General features: G+C 40.3%; 1 protein-coding gene across 2 annotated transcripts in view; it reads left to right on the plus strand.

Annotated features, from left to right (window-relative positions):
- Positions 1 to 9367: 9367 nt before the first annotated feature.
- SEC24A (SEC24 homolog A, COPII coat complex component) overlaps positions 9368 to 19268 on the plus strand; it is a 103359-nt gene continuing 93458 nt past the window's right edge. Inside the window, exon 1 of one of the 2 annotated variants that reach the window (XM_049873674.1) lies at positions 9368 to 9934. In XM_049873674.1, coding sequence (XP_049729631.1) covers positions 9838 to 9934 — 97 coding nt within the window. In that variant the 5' untranslated portion in view covers positions 9368 to 9837. The remainder of the gene's footprint in view (positions 9935 to 19268) is intronic. The other variant, XM_049873673.1, reaches the window with a different exon arrangement.

A 19268-nucleotide genomic window follows, 5' to 3' on the forward strand; every position in this document is an offset into this window, starting at 1 on the left:
TCCACCTTTGCATTTCTAATTTCATTTTTAGAGACAAAAATTTCTAATTTTATTAGAAATGCTTGTCTCCTTCTTTTGAGCCTGAATAAATGATCAAATGTACTGGCACAGTCTTTGTATAGTGCTTCTCCCTTTGATGAAGTACTGGTGGTGTAAGGGTTAAAAGCTCATCTGCTAATTAAAAGGTCGAAAGTTCGAATACATCATCGCTCCTTGGAAAACCTAGGGGGCAGTTCTGTTCTGTCCTATAGGACTATAAGTTGGAATCAACTCAATGGCAATGGGTTCGGATTTTCTCCCCTTGATGATGTTGTTCCTGGTCACTTATTTTGTTTATAAATTTCTTAAGAAGTGCAGAAGTTTCTGAAAATAACGTGCAGAAAATCAGTTAACGGACATGTGAAAGGTATATATGTGGCAGAAGGGTCCTGTTGTTCTAGAAAAGAAAGATAAAAAAGTGTGTATAGTATTAGGTTACCCAGAAAAACCCAGTGCCGTCGAGTTGATTCCGACTCATAGTGACCCTATAGGACAGAGTAGAACTGCCCCAAAGAGTGTATTAGGTAGATGGCACTGGGTACTGGGTAGGTAATTAACCATCTTTAACAGCTGCTAACAGCACCAACGGAAACCCTGGTGGCATAGTGATTAAGAATTCGGCAGATAACCGAAAGGTTGGCAATTCGAATCTACCAGCCACTCCTTAGAAGCTCCATGGGGAAGTTCTACTCTGTCCTGTAGGGTTGCTATAGTCAGAATCGACTCGACAGCAATGTTTTTTTTTTTTTTAATTGTACTTCAGATCAAGGTTTACAGAATCAACTAGCTTCTCATTAAACAGTTATTACACATATTGTTTTATGACATTGGTTAACAACCCCATGACATGTGAACACTCTCCCTGAGTTCCCCATTTACCAGCTTTCCTTTTCCCTACTGCCTTCTCATCCTTGACCCTGAGATGGTGTGCCCCTTTAGTCTCATTTTGTTTAATGGGCCTGTCTAATCTGTGGCTGAAGGGTGAACCTCAGGAGTGACTTCATTACTAAGCTACAACAGTGTCTGGGGGCCATACTCTTGGGGTTTCTCCAGTTTCTGTCAGTCCAGTAAGTCTGGTCTTTTTTTGTGAGTTAGAATTTTGTTCTACATTTTTCTCCAGCTGACTGCTACCCTTTGTTGTAAGCCCTGTCAGAACACTCAGTGGTGGTACCTGGGCACCATCTAGTTTTACTGGACTCAGTCTGGTGGGGGCCGTGGTAGCTGTGGCCCATTAGTCCTTTGGACTAATCTTTCCCTTGTGTCTTTCGTTTTCTTCTTCCTTGATCCCAGTGGAGTATCTTAGATGGCTGCTCACAGGCTTTTAAGACCCTAGATGCTACTCATCAAAGTAGAATGTAGAGCATTTTCTTCATAAACTATGTTATGCGAATTGAGCTAGATGTTCCCCAAGACCATGGTTCCCACAGCCGTCAGCCCAGTAGTTCAGTCACTCAGGAAGTCTGAATGTGGCTATGGAGCTTCCATGGCCTTGCTGTGGACAAGTTGTGCTGGCTTCCCCCTATATCGTGTACTGCCTTACCCTTCACCAAAATTACCACCTATCCATTGTCTATTTAGTTTTTCCATCCCCACCCTTACTCTCCCTCCTAACCATCAAAAATTGTTTCTTTTTGTGTGAAAACCTGTCATGAGTTTTTATAGTAGTGGTCTCATAAAATATTTGTCCTTCTGTGATTGATTTATTTCACTCAGCATAATACCCTCCAGATTCATCCATGTTGTGCGATGTCTCACAAATTTATCATTGTTCTTTATCATTCTGTAGTACTCTATTGTGTGTATGTACCATGCTTTGTTTATCCATTCATCTGTGGATGGGTATCTAGGTTGTTTCCATCCTTTTGCTATTGTGAACAATGCTGCAGTGAACATGGGTGTACATATGCCTATTCATGTGGGGACTCTTATTTCTCTAGGATATATTCCTAGGAGTGGGATTGCTGGATCATATGATATTTCTATTTCTAGCTTTCTAAGGAAGCACCAAATTGTTTCCCAAAATGGTTATACCATTTTACATTCCCATCAGCAGTGCATGAGTTCCAATTTCCCCACAGCCTTTCCAGCGGTTGTTATTTTCTGTTTTTTTGATTCCTGCCAGTAATGCTGGAGTGAGATAGTATCTCATTGTGGTTCTGATTTGCATTTCTCTAATGGCTAGTGATAGGGAAGTATGTCCTCTCGTGCCTATTAGCAGCTTTAATGTCTTCTTTGGTGAAGTGTCTGTTCATATCCTTTGCCCATTTTTTAACTGGATTATTTGTCTTTTCATTGTATTTGTCTGATTTGTAATAGCCAAATTTTTTTTCCCAGTCTGTAGGTTCTCTTTTTACTCTTGGTGAAATCTTTTGATGAGCATTAAGTGTTTAATTTTTAGAAGCTCCCTGTTATCTGGTTTATCTTCTGGAGTTTGTATGTTGTTAGTTATGGTTTAGTCCTGTTGATGCCGTATATTAGGGCCTCTAGAGTTGATCTTATTTTTTCTTCTATGATCTTTTCAGTTTTTAGTTTTATATTTAGGTCTTTGATCCATTTTGAATTAGTTTTTGTGTATGGTGTGAGGTATGGGTCTTGTTTCATTTTTTGCAGATGGGCATCCAGTTTTGCCAACACCATTTGTTAAAAAGACTGTCTTTTTCCTGTTTGATGAACTTCGGGCCTTTGTTGAAAATCAGGTGACCACAGGTGGATGGATTACATCTTGGTTCTCAATTCTGTCCCATTGGTCAATGTATCTGTCATCGTACCAGTACCAGGCTGTATACCATAGCTATATAGTACGTTTTGAGGTCAGGTAGTGCAAGTCCTCCTACTTTATTCTTCTTTGATAGTGCTTTACTTACCCAGAGGGTTTTTTGTTGTTGTTGTTTTTTAATAAAACTAATGGAAACCCTGGTGGCATAGTGGTTAAGAGTTCTGCTGCTAACCAAAAGGTTGGGAGCTTGAATCCACCAGGCGCTCCTTGGAAACCCTATGGGGGCAGTTCTACTCTGACCTATAGGGTCGCTACAAGTTGGAATTGACTCGATGGCAACGGGTTTGTTTGTTTGGTTTAATAGCACTAATGGAGCCCTGGTGGTGCAGTGGTTAAGAGCTCAGGCTGCTAATTAAAAAAGGTCAACTGTTTGAATCACTTGGAAACCCTACAGAGTGGTTCTACTCTGTCCCATAGGATTGCTATGTGTCAGAATCTACTCGATGGTATGGGTTTGGTTTTCGTTTTTTGATAGCACTAATGGGAGTCTGTGAGTGGTGCAAAGGCTGACATAAGTGCTCAGCTATTAACCAAAAATCAGTAGTTTGTGTTCACCCACAGGCACCTTAGAAGAAAGAACTGGTGATCCACTTCCAAGAAAGTCACAGCCATTGAAAACCCTAAGGAGTGAAGTTCTCTTAAACACATATGGTCACCAACAGTAACTGGTTTAATAGCACTAGTAAAATATCCATGCTATTTATATGGCCATATTTTAAGAAGTCAGAGAAGGATTTGATATTGTGTGGATAATACTTAATATGAAAATTACTTAATTTTTAAAATAATTTTTATTGTGCTTTAAGTGAAAGTTTACAAATCAAGTCAGTCTCTCACACAAAAACTTATACACACCTTGCTATATACTGCCAGTTACTCTCCCCCTAATGAGACGGCCTGCTCCCTCCCTCCACTCTCTCCTTTCCTGTCCATTTCACCAGCTGCTAACCCCCTCTACCCTCTCATCTCCCCTCCAGGCAGGAGATGCCAATATAGTCTCAAGTGTCCACCTGATCCAAGAAGCTCACTCCTCACCAGCATCCCTCTCCAACCCATTGTCCAGTCCAATCCATGTCTGAAGAGTTGGCTTTGGGAATGGTTCCTGTCTCGGGCCAACAGAAGGTTTGGGGGCCATGACCACTGGGGTCCTTTTAGTCTCGGTTAGACCATTAAGTCTGGTCTTTTTATGAGAATTTGGGGTCTGCATCCCACTGCTCTCCTGCTTCCTCAGGGGTTCTCTGTTGTGTTCCCCGAAAATTACTTAACTTTTTTAATACGTTGCCCTACCTTAATTATTTAAATTTATTTTCCTTCTATCCCTGATGGTGGACAGGTGACAGATGCAGCTTTCCTCATCAATATTTTAAAGCTGACTACATTGAAAATGGAAAAATCATTTGAAAAATTAACCATAATTTGGGGGGAATAATAGCAACAGAGAAACTTAGGGGTGAAACAAACTGTAGAAAAAGTATTATTTACTTATCAGTAATCTATGTTTATTTAACCTGATTTAACCAATCAGATTATTTACTTTTTTTTAAATTGTGCATTAGGTGAAGATTTAAAAAGCAAATTAGATTCCCATTTGATAGTTTGCATAAAAAGTGTCTTATAGCCTTGGTTTCATTCCCCACAGTGTGTCAGCTCTCTACTAATTTCCACCCTGGGTTCCCCATTTCCTTTCATCCTAATTTTCTACCCCTTTCTGCCTTCTCATCTTTGCTTTTGGGCAAATGCTGCCCTTTTGATCTTGTATGGTTGATTGTTCTAAGGAGCATGTTCCTCTCAGATGTTATTGTTTATTTAATGAGCTTGTCCACTGTTTGGTTGGAAGGTGGTCACCCAGAATGGCTTCAGTTCAAGGTCAGAAGTGTGTCTTAGGGCCATAGTCTCTGGAGTTCCTCCAGTCTCTGTCAGACCAGTAAGTCTGGTCTTTTTTGTAAATTTGGTTTTTTGTACTACATTTTTCTCCTGCTCTTTCTGAGACCCTCCGTTGTGATCCCAGTCAGAGTGGTCAGTAGTGGCGCCAGGCAACATCTAGTTTTTCTGGTCTAGGGGTCTCGTAGGCTGAGGTTCACGTGGTCTATTAGTCCTTTGGACTAATCGTTCCCTTTAGCCTTTGGTTTTTTTCATTCTCCTTTGCTCCAGAGGGGAAGACACCAATAGTTTTATCTTAGATGGCCACTCGCAAGCTTTTAAGACCGCAGACACTACTCACCAAAGTAGGATGCAGAACATTGTCTTCATGAACTATGTTGTGTCAGTTGACTTAGATATCCCCTGAGACTGTGCTCCTTTGCCTTCAAGCCTAGGAACTTCATCCCACGAGGTATTTGGTTGTGTCTATGAGGCTTCCCTGACTGTGCCCCTTGTGTGCCCTATTGTCTGTATTAATATATGGGGAGCACCTACTGTCATGTATGTAGAAATATCCACCACTGAGCCTGTATCTTTCAACGGGTATACTCCCTTACACTCTTGCACACCTCTTGGCATATCTATCTACCTACGTATCCATTTGTAAATTACTGCTTGTTAATACTGTTGTCATATGATTGTCTATGCTATAGTAGTTCCATTGTTGTTGTGTGCTATCAAGTGGATTCTGACTTATAATGACCCTATAAGACAGAGTAGCAGGCTGAACTCTTAACCACTTTGCCACCAGGGCTCCAGTAGTTCCATAAAACAAAAAAACCCAAACCCACTGCTGTCGAGTCAATTCCAACTCATAGCGACCCTAGACCCTATAGGGTTGTAGTTCCATAAAAAAGAAAAAAAAATTTTTTTTTTTTTTTTTTTTTTTTTTAGTTCCACAATCTACCCTTTATTCTTGTGTTCCTCTCAGTGTCCTCTCTTGCCTTGGTCATGTTGTGCTGACTTCTCCCATATTGTGTATTGCCATTCCCTTCACCAATATTAACATATGTCTTCTATCTATATAGTAATTTTCCCTCCCTCCCCCTCTCATCCCTGGTAACCATCAAAGAATTTTTTTTTCCTTTGTGTGTAAATCTTTTGTTGTTCCTTTATACTAGTGGTCTCATACAATATTTGTCCTTTTGGGATTCACTTATTTCACTCAGTATACTGTCCACGTTGTGAGATGTTTCGTGGATTCATCATTATTTTTTATCATTGAGTAGTATTCCATTGTGTGTATATACCAGTTTGTTAATCCATTCATCTGTTGTTGAGAGCTTTGGATGTTTCCAATTTTTTGCTATTGTGAATAATGCTGCAAGTAACATGGGTGTGAATATATCTATTCATGTCATGGCTCTTAAAAAGTCTACCTAGGAGTGGGATGGCTGGATCATATGGTATTTCTAGTTTTAGCTTTTTGAGGAAGCACTGTACTGTTTTCCATAGTGGTCGTACCATTTTACATTCCCACCAGCAGCGTGTAAGCATTCCAATCTACCTACATCTTCACCAACATTTGTTATTTTCTGTTTTTTTTTTTTTTAATTTGTGCCAGTAATGTCAGGATGAGATGGTATCTTATCGTAGTTTTGATTTGTATGGCTAATGATAGTGAACATGTCTTCGTATGTTTTTTTAGCTGCCTGAATGTCTTCTTTGATGAAGTAAATGTTCATATCCTTTGCCCATTTTTTGATTGGATTGTTTGTCTTGTATTGTTGAGGTACTGAAGTCTTCTATAGATTTTAGAGATTAGATCCTTGTTGGGTATGTCGTAACCAAAATTTTTTCCTAATCTGCGGGTTCTCTTTTCACTCTTTTGGAGAAGTCTTTTGTTGAGTGTGTTTAGTTTTCAGGAGGTCTCATTAATCTAATTATTCTTTTACTTTTACTTAGGTTTGGTATTTGGTTATTTACTTTTAAAATTGGCTATTCAGATTCATCAGTTTCCTCTGAACACAGATATATTGCTTAAAGAGAACAAAGTCCAAGAAAGCTTGATTTAACTAAATCAAACCCCTGTGCCAAAGTCAACAAACCAAGGTCATTCAGGAGTTGCATAGAAAAGAAAATTAAATGAACACAAATTTTTTAAAAAATAATTTTTATTGTGCTTTAAGTGAAAGTTTACAAATCAAGTCAGTCTCTCACACAAAAACCCATCTACACCTTGCTACACACTCCCAATTACTCTTCCCCTAATGAGACAGCCCGCTTTCTCCCTCCACTCTCTCTTTTCGTGTCCATTTCGCCAGTTTCTAACCCCCTCCACCCTCTCATCTCCCCTCCAGGCAGGAGATGCCAACATAGTCTCAAGTGTCCACCTGATCCAAGAAGCTCACTCCTTACCAGCATCCCTCTCCAACCCATTGTCCAGGCCAATCCATGTCTGAAGAGTTGGCTTCAGGAATGGTTCCTGTCCTGGGGAAACGAGGTCTGGGGGCCGTGACCACCAGGGTCCTTCCAGTCTCAGTCAGACCATTAAGTCTGGTCTTATGAGAATTTGGGGGTCTGCATCCCACTGCTCTCCTGCTCCCTCAGGGGTTCTCTGTTGTGTTCCCTGTCAGGGCAGTCATCGGTTGTAGCCAGGCACCATCTAGTTCTTCTGGTCTCAGGATGATGTAGTTGCTGGTTCACATGGCCCTTTCTGTCTCTTGGGCTTGTAATCACCTTGTGTCCTTGGTGTTCTTCATTCTCCTTTGATCCAGGTGGGTTGTGACCAATTGGTGCATCTTAGATGGCTGCTTGCTAGTGTTTAAGACCCCAGATGGCACTTTTCAAAGTGGGATGCAGAATGTTTTCTTAATAGATTTTGTTATGCCAATTGACTTAGATGTCCCCTGAAACCATGGTGCCCAGACGTCTGCCCCCTGCTACGCTGGCCTTTGAAGCATTCAGTTTATTCAGGAAATTTCTTTGCTTTTGCTTTAGTCCAATTGTGTTGACCTCCCCTGTATTGTGTGCTGTCTTTCCCTTCACCTAAAGTAGTTCTTAAAAAAAGTAGTTCTTATCTACTATCTAATTAGTGAGTGCCCCTCTCCCACCCTCCCTCCCTTCCCCCTCTGGTAGCCAGGAAAGAATGTTTTCTTCTCAGTTTAAACAATTTCTCAAGTTCTTATAATAGTGGTCTTATACAATATTTGTCCTTTTGCAACTAGTTTCATTCAGCATAATGCCTTCCAAGTTCCTCCACATTATGAACTGTTTCACAGATTCCTCACTGTTCTTTATCGATGCATTGTAAATGAATACAACTTTGAGACCAGGTATAAACATCTGCCTCTTTGAAGAGTGATCCTGATTTTCTGTCTGACCTCAGGAAGGTTCAGTTTCCCTCTGAGGTCTATTTTATCTTTAAAACATTGAAAGGCTTGTGTTTGTGTACCTTCTTTAAATGTTCTTGGGATATATGATTTGGGATCTTGTTATAGAGGTTCAAAACTGAAACTAGTTTGACCAAAAGTATCATCTTTATCCAAAAGAAGCCTTTGTACTTGGATCTTGTACAAAGGAGTGGTTGAATTCCACTTAATTCAAATATATTTTTAGTAAGGTTCTGAGGCAAAAAGTAACAGAAATAGAGTTAAGATAAAATATTCAGTGACTTGAACTCTTACTGCTTGTTTTTCAGGCCTGACGTAATATTTTAGGTCACACTCTTTTTGTGTGTAATATATTTAACGTTATAGAAGGCATTTGATATTAAATGAATTAGGTTACATGCACTTCACCCCAGTGTTGTAAAACTGTGGCATAACATTTAAATCAAAGATATAAATATGTAGTTTAAAAAGGGCTTTATCATCAGCTCAGGACAGGAAAAACCTAAGTAGACTGAAAGTAGCTAAGATGATTATCAAGATCACTAATGAACTATGTTTTCTAAGTGCTCTAGCTTCTGTCTCTGATCTCAAAAAAAAAAAAAGTCTACTTGCTCCGCAAAGTTTTAATTTTTCACCTTACTGTAAACTCCTAGAAGGAAAAAAAACTGCCATTTAAATGACTGATCAATGTGCTGTTAATGAACTTTAGCGTGACTATGCTATGAATCACCGAGTTTCAAACTAAAAATTACCTCTAAATCCTCCGGTCAAAAAGCAAAGGTCTCCTCCTTGACATGATTACACTTTTTAACATACGTAATTACCCGTTGCCGTCGAGTCGCTTCCGACTCACAGGGATCCTATAGGACAGAGTAGAACTGCCCCATAGAGTTTCCAAGGAGTGCTGGTGGATTCGAATTGCCGACCTTTTGGTTAACAGCTGTAGCTCTTCACCACTACGCCACCAGGGTTTCCACATAGATAATTAGACACCCCTTAAAAAAAAATTATCTTACAATTTACACCTAGAATATGATGACAAAACGTGAACATGAAATACTGTGATGAACATTAACTGGTTCGGCTACTAAAGGTGTTTAAATCTCGAGAGGGCGATAATGTCTGTCGTTTTAGGTAATCTTCACAAAAACCCGAGGAGAGGAACTGTCAGTCCTACCCCACGAAAACGGCTATTGAAACCCTGATTGCCCTTCGACCTTGGTCCTGCCCCTGAAATGACGTTTACGATGGCGGGGATTTCCGTAACGGTGACACACGCCGCTTCCGGCCAGCAGCAAGAGTGAGTGACGTGGCAGGCGAGGCCAGGCACCGTCCGTCTGCCCGGGACACCTCAGCTGTCAGGTGGCCTGGGGGCAGCGCAGTGAGGAGAAGATTGTGCTGGCAGCCGCCCGGACCGAAGCCGGAAGTGCCACGTGTCCCGACTGCGCCTGCGCAGCCGGCTGCTGACAGGCACTTCCGGCCGCGGCCTCCATCCTTCTCTCCGCTTGGCTGCGGCCTCCCGGCCTGCGGTTCAGGGCCTTACCGTCCCGACTTCCAAGCCTCAGCTCCCAGGCCAGGCAGAGGCCGCCGGTGGGCTGGGGAGAGTGCGGCGTCATGCCTAGGGCTTGATGCGCTGCCGTATCTCCTCCCCGCTTCCAATCGTAAAACGTTAGCCCCCCTCCCTCAGCTTTCAGCAATCTTTCAGTTCTCCTCGGGTCCGCTGTGGCCGACCCCCACCAGGCCCTTCCAACCCGGATAACCGCCGTCGTCATGTCCCAGCCGGGAACACCGGCCTCCGGGGGCGCCTCGACCGGTCTCCAGTCGCAGAACGGGGCTGCCTCGATCTCGGGGTCTCCCTACACCAACGGTGAGTGCCGCCCGGGTGCTGGGGTGGAGAGGCCGCAGCCTGGACCCGGGCTCGAGCTGACCTTTAGTTGCTGCTGCCGCCTGAGGCGACAGAGGAGAGTGACCTCCCGGCCGGGTCTGGAACAGGTGGTGGCGGGCGGCTGCGTCACGGAGACCGCGGCGAATGTGCGCTCGCATTCCCAGGCTTGTTTTAGTGTTTCACATTTATTCATTCCTTCAACAAATAGTTAATGAACACTTGCTATATTCCGCGCCATGGGTCACACACACACACTCGTTCCCTTCCGTCAAAACTCATTTACAGGGATCGTAGTGTGTGTTTATGTCACTTTCCCCTCTGCGCCACCTTACCCCAGGCTCCCAGAGAGTTGGATTTGTGGTCTGATTCCTCTCGGTTCTGCAGGGCCAGCCGTGGGGAAAAGGAGACATGCCACGTCTGAGTTTGCAGAGATGAATGAACGGCTGTTCTTTGAGAGACCCCCTTAAGACTTGCTCATTTCCCCCAGAACCTTTCCAGAATTGTACTTAGGCCATTTGTTCCATTTTTCAGCTTTGGAGGAACTAAATAGAGGGGAGGATTTTCTGTTTGATTTCTAGAGGTCTATTACATCACTTGGAAAGTGGTTGGACACAATTCTCTGAACCTTTGAGGAGAGTGTACATGTGGCACTATAGTTTGTCATTTGGTGTGAGGGTGTCTTATAAGTAGAATTCCTTAAATTGTCTTACAGTATGACTTGCTAAGCATAATTGTTGTAATATAGAAAGATATAGTCTACCAACAGCTTGCCTACATATTTATCTACAAATCTTTGGTTTATGGAAATAAAACAAGTGGAATAATACTAAAATTCTAAAATTGCCCATTGGTATTATGATTGCCGTAAAGTTTGAGAAAATAGCCAATGACCAAAATTGCTAATTTATGGTGTTTTTACAGTGGAGTGGGTTTGGGTGGGCTTTAGAGAATACTACTGTTTTCTTTACAAAGGATGTTCTAAAAGACTTTTAAAAATGTCTATGAGTAGGCAGATATGTGGGCTGAAGCAAGAATAAGGATAAGCACTAGGGAACTGCCAGAAATTCAAGCTGGATTCAGAAGAGGACATGGAACCAGGGATATCATTGCTGATGTCAGATGGATCCTGGCTGAAAGCAAAGGATACCAGAAGGATGTTTACCTGTGTTTTATTGACTAAAGGCATTTGACTGTGTGGATCATAACAAATTATGGATAACATTGGGAAGAATGGGAATTCCAGAACACTTAATTGTGCTCATGAGGAACCTATACATAGATCAAGAAGCAGTTGTTTGGACAGAACAAGGGGATACTGATTGATTTAAAGTCAGGAAGGGTGTATTTCAGGGTTGTATCTTTTCACCATACCTATTCAATCTGTATGCTGAGCAAATAATCCGAGAAGCTGGACTATATGAAGAAGAACAGGGCATCAGGATTGGAGGAAGACTCATTAATAACCTGTGTTATGCAGATAATACAGCCTTGCTGAAAGTGAAGAGGACTTGAAGCACTTAGTGATGAAAATCAAAGACCACAGCCTTCAGTATGGATTGTACCTCAACATAAAGAAAACAAAAATCCTCACAACTGGACCAATGAGCAACATCGTGATAAACGGAGAAAAGATTCAAGTTGTCAAGGATTTCGTTTTACTTGAATCCACAATCAACACCCATGGAAGCAGCAGTCAAGAAATGAAACAATGCATTGCATTGGCTAAATCTGCTGCAAAGGACCTTTTTAAAGTGTTGAAAAGCAAAGATGTCACCTTGAAGACTAAGGTGCACCTGACCCAAGCCATGATATTTTCAATAGCATCATATGCATGTAAAAGCTGGACTGTAGAAGAATTGACACCTTTGAATTGTGGTGTTGGGGAAGAATATTGAGTATACCATGGACTGCCAAAAGAACGAACAAATCTGTCTTGGAAGAAGTACAACCAGAATGCTCATTAGAAGCAAGGATGGCGAGACTGCGTCTTACATACTTTGGACATGTTGTCAGGAGGGATCAGTGCCTGGAGAAGGACATCATGCTTGGCAAAGTACAGGGTCAGCGGAAAAGAGGGAGACTTTGAATGAGGTGAATTGACACAGTGGCTGCAGCGATGAGCTCAAGCGTAACGGCAATTGTAAGGATGGTGCAGGACTGGGCAGCGTTTCATTCTGTTGTGCATAGGGTTGCTATGTGTCGGAGCCGACCCAAGAGCACCTAACAGCAACAACAACAAGCACTAGATGGTGGTAAGTTGAATCAATTATTCTTTCTCAAATTTATGGTAACAGATTATGTAAACTACATTTTATTCTAGGATATTTAGCAACATAAACACTGAGATTGAAATAATTTTAAGACATTTGTTTTAAGGTAAGAAAACATTAAGCAACATGTCATATGGAGTTTTCTTATTATCTGTAAATTGTAAATTCACATGCACTTTAAATGGCAAATCCTACAAGTATGCTTGTACATTTATATGTCAGTATAGTTTTGATAATTTTGAAATGTTAAAGGAATTTAACCTCTGATGTACTTTATTGAAGATGCTGTCACTATGTTGATTTGATTCAGTCCAACAGACACTTGTTACACATCTTCTGAATTCTGGTACTTGGGGATATGGAAGGGAATAAGAAAGCAGTTCCTGTTCGCAGGTTACCCAGAGCCTATTTGGGATTCAGATATGTACCCAATTGTAATGCAGGGTGATAACAGTTTGAAAAATGTGACCTGATGTGCGGAGGGAAATCTTTGTTGTTAGTTGCTGTCAAGTCGATTCTGACTGATGGCAATCCAATGTGTACAGAGTAGAACTGCTCCATAGGGTTTTCAAGGCTGTGACCTTTCAGAAGCAGGTCGCCAGACCTGTTTTCCAAGGTGCCTCTGGGTAGATTTGAACTACCAACCTTTTGGCTAGTAGTCACATGGTTGAATGTTTGTGCCACTCAGGAAAACCATAGGATTGCAAATACATTTCCCTTTCAAGATATAATTTGACAGTGTTTTTAGAAGCCTGATTTCTAAAATTTTTAGAAAATAGCATTATTCTTACTAAAATGGATAATGTTCTATATTGGGTTGCTTTATTGTTCATCTCACTGATAATTCAGAGTACGTATGTGGTGAATTGGAGGGGAGAGTATTTTTTTAGAATGTGCGAAAGTTTCAGTGCTTGAATATAGTTTCGATTAACTTTTTCAAGACAGTAATTTGCTGCTTAAATATTGAAAGTTTGAAATATTGAAAGTTCTTAAGCTTAAAATTTAATGTATCTTGCTTCATTTACATGTTATAGTATGGTTAGATCTTCAGATGTGTTTTAGATCATAATCAAAGAACTAATAGTCACCTTTTTCATTTTCCTATAGCTTGCTATATCATACACCAAGACATTTCCCCACACACCAAGACATTTCTCTCTGTGGTAGATTGTTACGTTATATTCCAGCCTAGAGGTTGTCCAGACAGGTTTTACTAAGTCTCTGTGTAGATTTGTATGTATGTGTATATATATACACAAAAACTATATATGTATATGAAAAAACTGATTGTGAGAATGCAAGACTACTTAAACTACCGATTTTCGTCTGATTATCCTGCAATAAGGCTTAAAAGCAAATAATACCACCCACTGTTACTTAGCTGCTTCACTGAGTATTTGAACCAATTTGTCAATGCAGTTTTATTAATTTTATTTTTGTAATATTTATATATATTTTTGTGTATGGAACTATATAGAAGGGTGAGAAGGATATTCTCTTCCCTCCTTCCCCCTTCTTTGCCTGCATTCCCCTGTTATATTGTAATTTTATAAAATAACATGTGTTTCCCTTTTAGACTATAAGTCCTATGAGGGCAAGAATATCTGCTTTTGTACACCATTATCTCTAATTCCTCACATGTTGTCTTATCACATTTTAGGGGTTCACTAATTTTGCTGAAGAGTTTAGGAATCGGATATTTTACAGTTCTGTTCACTAACCTTGTATTGAATTATTCATAGTAAGATTAGGCTCACTTCTAACCTATTTATTTTTTCTGGTGAATTTTTCTGTGAATTTTTGCACAATATTGCCACCCAAAACACAATAGAATATATGGATTTTTTTTCCCTCATCAGTTTAAATGCTGGAAACCCTGGTGATGTAGTGGTTAAGATCTACGGCTGCTAACCAAAAGTTTGGCGGTTTGAATCCACTAGGCACTTCTCGGAAACTCTATGGGGCAGCTCTACTCTGTCCTATAGGGTTACTATGAGTTGGAATTGACTTGATGGCAATGAGTTTGGTTTTTGGTTTGGTTCACTAACCTTGTATAGAATTATTCATAGTAATATTAGGCTCACTTCCAACCTATTTGTTTTTTCTGGTTAATTTTTCTGTGAATTTTTGCACAATATTGCCACCCAAAACACAACAGGATATATGAGTTTTTTCCACCTCATCAGTTTAAATGCTAGGCTTATGCTAATACCTGTTTTAGGAGTTACAAAAATGTAGATCTCTTTTAGATTCTCTGTGATGTAAACCATGTTTATAATTGTGTATTTAATATAGGAAGTCCTTAGGTACGATCAAAGCATGCTGTGAATAGAAACGGGCATCGTAATCTCTAACGCTGGTTGTGGCTGAGTTGCCTTTAAGTGTTTTCAGTGGGGAGGAGGGGTTTACTCTACGATTTCCATGAGATTCTTTGCATATCTCTTAGAATTTGTTGAATTCTATGTGGTAACCTTTCAGTTTCTTGTTTGTTTCTCCTCATAAACTATGAGCCCCTGAAAGACAGAAATAGTCGTAAGAGCTAACATTTATTCACTTCCTATGTGCCCAGGCACTGTGCTAGGTTGCATTATATGCATCTTCTCCTTTAATCATCGCTACAGCCCTTTGACTTCAGAGCTGTTATTTTTACTGATAAGGAAACAGGGATGAGTGGTTAAGCAACTAGATCAAGGTCACACAGCTAGTATATTGTAGAAGCCAGATTTAAACACAGACAAACAAACAAACAAACCAGTTGCATTCCAGTCGATCTGACTCATAGCAACCCTGTAGAACTGCCCTATAGGGTTTCCAAGGCCGTAGTCTTTACGGAAGCAGACTGCCACATCTTTCTCCTGCGAGTGGCTGGTGGGTTCAAACTGCTTAACCACTATGCCACCAACCACTGTACCTAAACCCAGCCAGTCTTACTTAACCCGTGTTATTCTACTTAATCTCGTTATCTCTGGATCCCAGGACCTAACACCTTGAATTAATGTCTGAACTGAGGATCCGATCCTTCTCTTTGGTTTCTCTTTTTTTTTTTTAAATTGTGCTTTAGGTGGAAGTTTACAGCTCAAGTATATTTCTCATTCAAAAGTTTATACACACATTGTTTTGTGACATTGGTTACAGTTGCCACGATGTGACACCATGCTCCCCCTTTTTGTCTCTGGGTTCCCTGTGTCTATTTGTCCAGTTCCTGTCCGTTCCTGCTTTCTAATCCTGACTTTGGGCAGGAGATGCCCATTTGGTCTCGTATATTTGTTTGAACAAAGAAGCACGTTCCTCATGTGTATTAATTTTCTTTGGTTTCCTTATGTAAATTACAGTAAATATTTACTGACATTTTTCAAAACTGGCACCTAGCTTTTTTTCCTTTGGATTATAATTAATGCCTGGCCTGCTGCTAATTTATGTTGGTGTTTAGTCTATTTCTTTGCTGTTCCAACATTATATTTCATAGATGTAGGTCCTGAAATTGCCCCTGCCCACACTTTGATTTCTGATATTTGCTTTTCCCCTTGTGTTGCTTACTTTTAAAGCCCTTATTTTAATGACTGACCCACAAATTGTACTCATGCAGTGGCATGATTTGTTGTATTTATACTTCCGTTTGGTTAACTCTTAAAGTGATCAGAGTGTATTTTGTATTTTGATGTATCCTGTGACATGACTGCTGAATTAATTTTTTTTTCCAAATAGTTAATTAGTTGTTCTTACCTGTCGTACTTAAAATCAAATACATAGAAAACAGAAACTTTGCAAGCTTAAAGTAACACATTGCTGTCTAAAATGTGATGTTTTTGAGTATTTGGCTACTTTTCTGTGACTTTTATTTCCTACCTTCATGTAGGACATGATAATTAATAGAATTGTATTTTGAAGAGCCTTGAATTGACTTCAAATTGGTGAATCACTTGGATTCAAGTATGATAGGTGGAAAGTGTGAATACTGCTTAGCAAATAGTACCTCAGTGTATATTTATTAAATGGATTAATGAATGAATGGCTTAAAAAAAATACTGCATATTAATCTTACTTGGAATTTCAGGGAAAGCCAGTCTGGGAGACATCTTTTCCCCTTACTGTTAAATTTATGTGAAAGGAATAGTTTATTTAGTGTGTTTCTGTCGCTGTTTAGTAGGCTTTTAAAAAAATTTTTATTGTGCTTTAAGTGAAAGTTTACAAACCAAGTCAGGCTCTCATATAAAAACTTACACACACCTTGTTATATACTCCTAGTTGCTCTCCCTCTAATGAGACAGCACACTGCTTTTCTCTGTTCACTATTTTCGTGTCCATTCGGCCAGCTCCTGGCCACCTCTGCCCTCTCATCTCTTCTCCAGACAGGAGCTGCGCACATAGTCTCATGTGTCTACTTGATCCAAAAAGTGAACTCTTTACCAGTATCATTTTCTATCCCACAGTCCAGTCTAGTCCCTGTCCGAAGAGTTGGCTTTGGGAATGGTTCCGGTCTTAGGCTAACAGAAGGTCTGGGGACCATAATCTCCGAGGTCCTTCTAGTCTCAGTCAGACTGTTAAGTCTGGTCTTTTTACGAGAATTTGGGGTCTGCATCTCACTGTTCTCCTGCTCCCTCAGGGGTTCTCTGTCTGGGCAGTCATCGGTTGTAGCCAGGCACCATGTCGTTCTTCTGGTCTCAGGCTGATGTAGTCTCTGGTTTATGTGCCCCTTTCTGTGTCTTGGGCTCATAATTACCTTGCATCTTTGGTGTTCTTTATTCTCCTTTGATCCAGGTGGGTTGAGACCAATTGATGTTTCTTAGATGGCCACTTGCTAGCATTTAAGACCCCAGACGCCCCTCTCCTAAGTGGGATGCAGAATATCTTTTTAATAGATTTTAATTTGCCAGTTGACTTAGATGTCCCCTGAAGCCATGGTCCCCAAACCCCTGCCCCTGCTGCGCTGGCCTTCGAAGCTTTCAGTTTATTCAGGAAAGTTCTTTGCTTTTGGCTGAGTCCAGTTGTGCTGACCAGTCCTGTATTGTGTGTTGTCTTTCCCTTCACCTAAAATAGTTCTTATCTACTGCCTAATCAGTGAAAACCACTCTCCCTTTCTTCTTCCCAGATCTCATGACCATTGAAGAATATTTACTTCTCTGTTTAAACTGTTTTTCGAGCTCTTATTATAGTGGTCTCATACAATTCTTGTCCTTTTGCAACTGACTAATTTCACTCAGCATAATGCCTTCCAGATTCCTCCATGTTATGAAATGTTTCATGGATTGGATTCATCATTGTTCTTTATCAATGCGTAGTACTCCATTGTCTGAATATACCATAATTTATTTCTCCATTCATCCATTGATGGTCACCTTGGTTGCTTCCATCTGTTTGCTCTTGTAAACAGTGCTGCAGTGAACATGGGTGTGCATATGTCTGTTCGTGTAAAGGCTCTTATTTCTCTGGATATATTCCAAGGAGTGGGATTGCTGGATCCTATGGTGCTATGGTAGTTCTATTTCTAGGTTTTTAAGGAAGTGTCAAATCGGTTTTCAAAGTGGTTGTACCATTTTACATTCCCACCAGCAGTGTGTAAGTGTTCCCATCTCTCTACAACCTCTCCAACATTTATTATTTTGTGTGTTTTGGATTAATGCCAGCCTTGTTGGGCTGAGAAGGAACCTCATTGTAGTTTTGATTTGCATTTCTCTAATGCTTAATGATCGTGAGCATTTCCTCATGTATCTGTTAGCTACCTGGATGTCTTCTTTAGTGAAATGCCTGTTCATATCCTTTGCCCATTTTTTAATTGGATTATTTGTCTTTCTGTAGTTGAGTTTTTGCAGTGTGATGTAGATTTTAGAAATCAGATGCTCATCAGAAATGTCATAGCTAAAAACTTTTTCCCAGTCTGTAGGTAATCTTTTTACTCTTTTGGTAAAATCTTTGGATGAACATAGGTGTTTGATTTTTAGGAGCTCCCCGTTATCTATTTTCTCTTCTGCTTTGATAGTAATGCTTCGTATACTGCCTATGGCATGCATCAGGGCTCCTAATGCTGTCCCTATTTTTTCTTCCATGATCTTTATTGTTTTAGATTTTATATTTAGGTCTTTGATCCATTTTGAGTTAGTTTTAGTGCATGGTGTGAGGTATGGGTCTTGTTTCATTTTTTTGCAGATGGATATCCAGTTATGCCAGCACCATTTGTTAAAGAGACTGTCTTTTCCCTTTTTAACTGACTTTGGGGCTTTGTCAAATATCAGCTGTTCATATGTGGATGGATTTCTGTCTGGATTCTCAATTCTATTCCATTGGTCTATGTATCTGCTGTTGTACCAGTACCAAGCTGTTTTGACTACTGTGGCGGTGTAATAAGTTCAAAATCAGGTAGAGTGAGGCCTCCCACTTTGTTCTTTTTCAGTAATGCTTTACTTATCCAGGGCCTCTTTCCCTTCCATATGAAATCGGTGATTTGTTTCTCCATCTCATTAAAAAATGTCGTTGGAATTTGGATCGGAATTGCATTGTATCTATAGATGGCTTTTGGTAAAATAGACATTTTTACAATGTTAAGTCTTCCTGTCCATGAGCAAGGTATGTTTTTCCACTTATGTAGGTCTCTTTTGGTTTCTTGCAGTAGTGTCTTGTAGTTTTCTTTGTATAGGTCTTTTATTCCTAAGTATTTTATCTTCTTGGGGGCTCTGTAAATGGTATTGATTTGGTGATTTCCTCTTCAATGTTCTTTTTGTTGGTGTGGAGGAATCCAACAGATTTTTGTATGTTTATCTTGTATGCTGATACTCTGCTGAACTCTTCTATTAGTTTCAGTAGTTTTCTTGAGGATTCTTTAGGGTTTTCTGTGTATAAGATCATGTCACCTGCAAATAGAGATACTTTTACTTCTTCCTTACCAATGTGGATGCCCTTTATTTCTTTATCTAGCCTAATTGCTCTGGCTAGTACCTCCAGCATAATGTTGAATAAGAGCGGTGATAAAGGGCATCCTTGTCTGGTTCCCATTCTCAAGGGGAATGCTTTCAGACTGTCTCCATTTAGGATGATGTTGGTTGTTGGCTTTG

Source organism: Elephas maximus, chromosome 2 (assembly GCF_024166365.1).
Source record: "Elephas maximus indicus isolate mEleMax1 chromosome 2, mEleMax1 primary haplotype, whole genome shotgun sequence".
Classification (NCBI taxonomy): domain Eukaryota; kingdom Metazoa; phylum Chordata; class Mammalia; order Proboscidea; family Elephantidae; genus Elephas; species Elephas maximus.